The 4804-nt window shown below is 42.4% G+C and overlaps 1 protein-coding gene across 1 annotated transcript; it reads right to left on the bottom strand.

Annotated features, from left to right (window-relative positions):
* Window positions 1–1541: 1541 nt before the first annotated feature.
* PCDH20 (protocadherin 20) lies at window positions 1542–4758 on the bottom strand (the record flags this gene model as incomplete). The annotated part of the gene is made up of 1 exon (XM_010161669.1): window positions 1542–4758. A coding segment is annotated over one exon (2758 nt), but the record flags the coding sequence as incomplete, so codon positions are not given.
* Between the last annotated feature and the right edge of the window lie 46 nt (window positions 4759–4804).

Below are 4804 nucleotides of genomic sequence, written 5' to 3'. Positions count from 1 at the left end.
AATGTCTCTTAGTGACAAATGCATTTCAGTCATACATACAACTTTCATTTTTTAAAATATGAAATTAAATGAAAAAAGGTGATTAACCACCAACCTCTGAGAAGCTGAATTAATTTTTCATGAACCGCAGCTATCAAACCAGGCATAAACAGAAAATAATTCTACCCTGAAAAAACTCCAGCTATTTCTTACAAGTAGAATGCCAAAATATGGCAATGTTAATACTCTTACATAGGCTAAGCAGAACCAGTGTCTATAAGAAGCTCCAACATTACAATCGGCTTAATGTGTAGTAATATGCCAGTCACAGAAAAATCAGAAACTGCCTCAAACTGCATTCCCTACTTTTAAAGCAGGTAGCAGCTACTGCCCCACTTACATCAGCTGAAATGCAATTGTATTTGCCAGTAATTTTAAGAATTACGGCACAAACTCTCATTAATGATTCTGATGTGTACTAATTTGGGTAAGTATTATGACAAATCAGACAAGATAGCCAGCAACTAAGCACATGTGAAATATGTGTTTCTTGTAACTAAAATAATATTTAGCTTTGTAATTAAAATCCTAGAAGAGAGACAAAGTTATTATGAAAATATATAGCTTTAATTTGCAGACATATAAACACTTTTGGTACATTACAGACATATGATGCCAGAAATCAAAATAATCAGTTTTAAGCATAACACTAATTTATCTTATTCACACAGAGAAATTTGATGTAATCATCATACAAAAGATAGTTCTCAGCTCTTAAAATGAAGTGAAAGTGATACATCACCAATAAACCTGCTGCTTTGTTGCAGAGGATACAGCAAAGAATAAATTATCAAGAAAATATGCCACCAGACTTACAAGTTAGATTTTGGAACCAATCCAAAATCAAAGCCAATGAAAAGGAGCCAGGAATGGTCGCCAAAAGTCAGAAACAAGAACTTTCACATGAAATACCAACCCAGAAAGGAGCAACAGTCAGAATAAACTAAGTCCTATAATTCCTTAAAATACAAAGCGATTTTTGTTTTCATCTGGCAGATCAGATTCAAAAGTATCACATGAAAAAATCTATTACACAACCAAACGGATGGAGTACTACTGACAGATTGCTCAAAGTACAAAAAAATATCACCCCTTCTGTGACAACTAAAGATTTAGCTATTCCCTTGCTTCCTTGCATCTGGCATGTTTACGAGGATGAGCATGGGGTTCTGTCATTATTTGCTGCAGGAAGTATTAAATATAATTTTTCCATAAAAATGACCAGCAGATTGCTGGAGCAAATGACAGTGTGGGTGAAATCTGAAGCAAATGAACGATGATATGTCACAGCAGTTCAGATTCTCAATAAAATATCTTGCATTCTTGCTCAACAGGAATTGCACTTCTTGTTAATGCCTTTTCTATCCTACTGTATAAGCTTTACTTGTGAGGTAATAAACATTCTGGTTTTTTCTTTTTTTCTTTTTTTTTTTTTTTAATTACTAGTGCATTTTAACGTCTTTATTATTTTAATTATACATACATTGCAACAGACATTTCTTTTTTTTTTGTGGTTAAATGTCTTTATGCCAATATGGATTTTATATTAAAACCAATATATTCAAAATATACTCTGTGTTTATCTCACGGACAGTACCTCGAACAGTTCCCTGCTCAGGAGCATCTGATGCCCTCTTGTGGTTAAAAAGACTTTTAAAACGAGTTCAAAGAATCGTCTTACCTTCCCCTTTTTTATGATCACTGATCTTTCTGATTTATGAAAGCTGCAAATGATGTCCATGTTTTTATAGACAGGGTGCTAGCTGTTAGTTACTAAGGTTTCATAAAAAAAGCTGTACACTGAATTTGAGTTTAAAAAACTGTAAACAGTTATTTACAATTATATTATTAAGTTATAAATTAGTGGTCCTTCATTGCAAACCCTGTCAATACAACCCCCGGCTAGGTGTTTCAGAGTTGTCTGAAGTTTTTCAGATGCTGGATTTATCCACAAAGAAACATCAAATGTTAGAAATCTCCATTGGTTTCTTCTCCAACATGTGCAGGTGGATTCTTCCATTTAATGGGATTTGTACTTCCAAGTTTTCATCTGCTCTGTGATGCTTTTTCCCTTTTCTCAGACAGATGTAAATGCCCATTCCTGTTACTAAAGCAATTGAACTCAAGCTTATTATTGACAGAGCTACCAAGGTAGGCATGCAGGATGCAGACTCCATTTTTTTATGTGTAGGCTCTATTGATATTTGTGGCTGCTTTTCTTCTATACTGATATCGGGCTCCTTTCTTAACAAACTTTCAATGTAGCTTTCATTGCTAACAGTGTCATTGACAAAAAGGTTCACCATGACAGTGGAATGGAGAGGTTCTGGATAGCCATGATCACTAACTTTTACAAGCAGCCGATAGAGGCCATAGTCATTTTGCATCAGTGACTCTTCCAAGGTGATATTACCAGTTTTAGGGTCAATCCTAAATGACTCTGGTCGAGGGCCTCTTCTTCCTATGATGCTGTAAGCTATGACTGCATTCATGCCAGTGTCCTTATCAACAGCATAGACCTCAGTGATGGGAGAGCCAGGAAGGGTAGAAGGAAGGACCAGCAAATAAGACATGTTAGACTGAGGAAACAAGACCAAAGGGGGGTTGTCATTTATGTCCAGAAGAAGGATAGTTATTTTTGCAGTAGAGGACAGGGCAGGATCACCACCATCAACGGCTTCAATCCACAGAATGTAGGAGCTTTGCTGCTCCCTGTCCAGGGACACTTTAGCTCTCAAAACTCCTTTTCCAGTATCTATAACAAAAATATCACTTCCATTCAGAACTGAAAGGGCAACCCATCCATTCTGCCCTGCATCAGCATCTGTGACACTTATAACTCCAATTTCACCAAAACCTGGGAAGTTTTCTGGCACAAAAAAGCTGAAATCCTTATTGATAAATCTTGGACTATTATCATTTTTATCCAACACAGTGATGGTGACAGTGGCTATTGATTCTCTGGGAGGGAACCCAGAATCTACTGCTTTGACAGTGTATCTGTATTTCTCTTTTTCTTCTCTGTCCAATTGGGTGGAAACCGTAAGAACTCCTGTGGTTTTATCTAAAGAAAAATAGGAAGGGGCATCAGGCCCCAAAAAATAGGACACTTGCCCTCTTTCTCCACTGTCAGCATCTGTAGCGTGCAGTTTGGTCAAGAAAGCATTGGGAATGTTGTTCTCCTCAATAGATAATTCTATCAGCTGTTGAGAGAAAACTGGTGAGTTGTCGTTGTCATCCAGAACCTGTACTTTGATTATTTTGTTGACATGAAATCCTTCTGAGTTCCACGCAACTACAGAGATTTCATACAGCTGTTGCGTCTCATAGTCCAAAGGCTTTATGGTCTCTAGCAGGTATTCATTGTTGTATGGCTTGTACGGTGAAAGTCTGAAAGGCCCATCACCATCCAAATAGCAACTGACTTTGTATTTTTCATCAGGATCTTTGATGGTAAAAAATGCTATCGGTGTGTTGATAGGCTCCAGTTCCTTTAAGTACACTACTCCTTCCGCTTCATTAGCTATGAAACGAGGGACAATTTCAGGTGGCCTCATCATGACTTTGATGATAGTCACTAACACTGTGATCACAGCAGGGATACAACCTGGACCATTGCCCAGTATGATCAGCCTGTGGAGCCTTGGAGTGTCCCCATCAACTTTACTGGAGAGCGTGATGGCTCCTGTGCTTTCGTCCAGATGGAACAAGTCTCTGGATAGCTGGGGGACCTTCTGGCTGTAGGAGTAGGTGATCTGGGCATTGGATCCAAGGTCCATGTCTACTGCATGGACAGTGGCCACGTGTGTCCCTAAACTGGAATTCCCATAAAGGGTGATGTTGAGCTGCGAATCACTGAACTGGGGGCAGTTGTCATTGATGTCGCTGATGCCAATAGTGAGGGTGGCACTGCCCACGAGCGGAGGAGTCCCCCCATCCTCGGCAATGATTACTGTGACATATTCCCCCTGCGTCTCCCTGTCCAGAGCCCCCATAACAATCAGGTAGGGAGTCCTCTCCCCGTTTTCATTCTCCTCTACGTCCAGGGTGAAGACACCGTAGTTTTCTCGCAGGCGGTAGGTCTGCACACCATTGGTGCCCACATCGGGGTCAAAGGCAGGGTGCTCGATAGCCAGACGGGTGTTCACAGGTGCATTCTCGGGCACCGAGAGGCGGATGTGGGGCACAGGGAAGCGGGGTGCATTGTCGTTGACATCCCGGATAGCAATTTTTACCTTCACCAAGCGGAAGTACTCCTGCGGCAGCACCAGCACATCCAGCAGCAGCAGGCATGACTCCGATGAGGCTGAGGATGAGGAGACAGCAGCTTCTCCCCCGAAGACGGTGGCCCCACTGCTCTCCATGCACAGAGCTTCCCGGTCTATCTCCACAGCCGAGGTGTGCAGCTCCCCAGAGCGGTTGTCCAGCTGCACATACTGTCCCCCCAAGCCATGGGAGGCCAGGGTGAAGGAAAGTGGGGGCTGGGGGGCTGCAGGGCGCTTTTCGAGCCGAGGCCGAGGGCCCGGCCGGCCGATGAGCACCCCAGCCGGCAGTCCCTCGTTGAGGCTGTAGAAGAGCTCGGTGGCGCGGCTGTAACTGGCAAAGCAGTTGAAAGGTCCAACGAAGAGCAGGAAGAGGAGCAAGTGCTGGAGAGAGAGAGACACAGGGATGTGGGGAGGGGATGGTGTTAGAGGAGTGGAGGCAGAAAGCAGCCACCCCCTGCCCACTGTCGCCCTCCTTGCCACTGGGAACGGGGAGTGTGGCA

The sequence above is a fragment of the Eurypyga helias genome, unplaced genomic scaffold (genome assembly GCF_000690775.1).
Source record: "Eurypyga helias isolate BGI_N326 unplaced genomic scaffold, ASM69077v1 scaffold28861, whole genome shotgun sequence".
NCBI lineage: Eukaryota > Metazoa > Chordata > Aves > Eurypygiformes > Eurypygidae > Eurypyga > Eurypyga helias.
The sequence above is the reverse complement of the archived record's forward strand: the minus strand, read 5'-3'. Positions and strand labels throughout refer to the sequence as shown.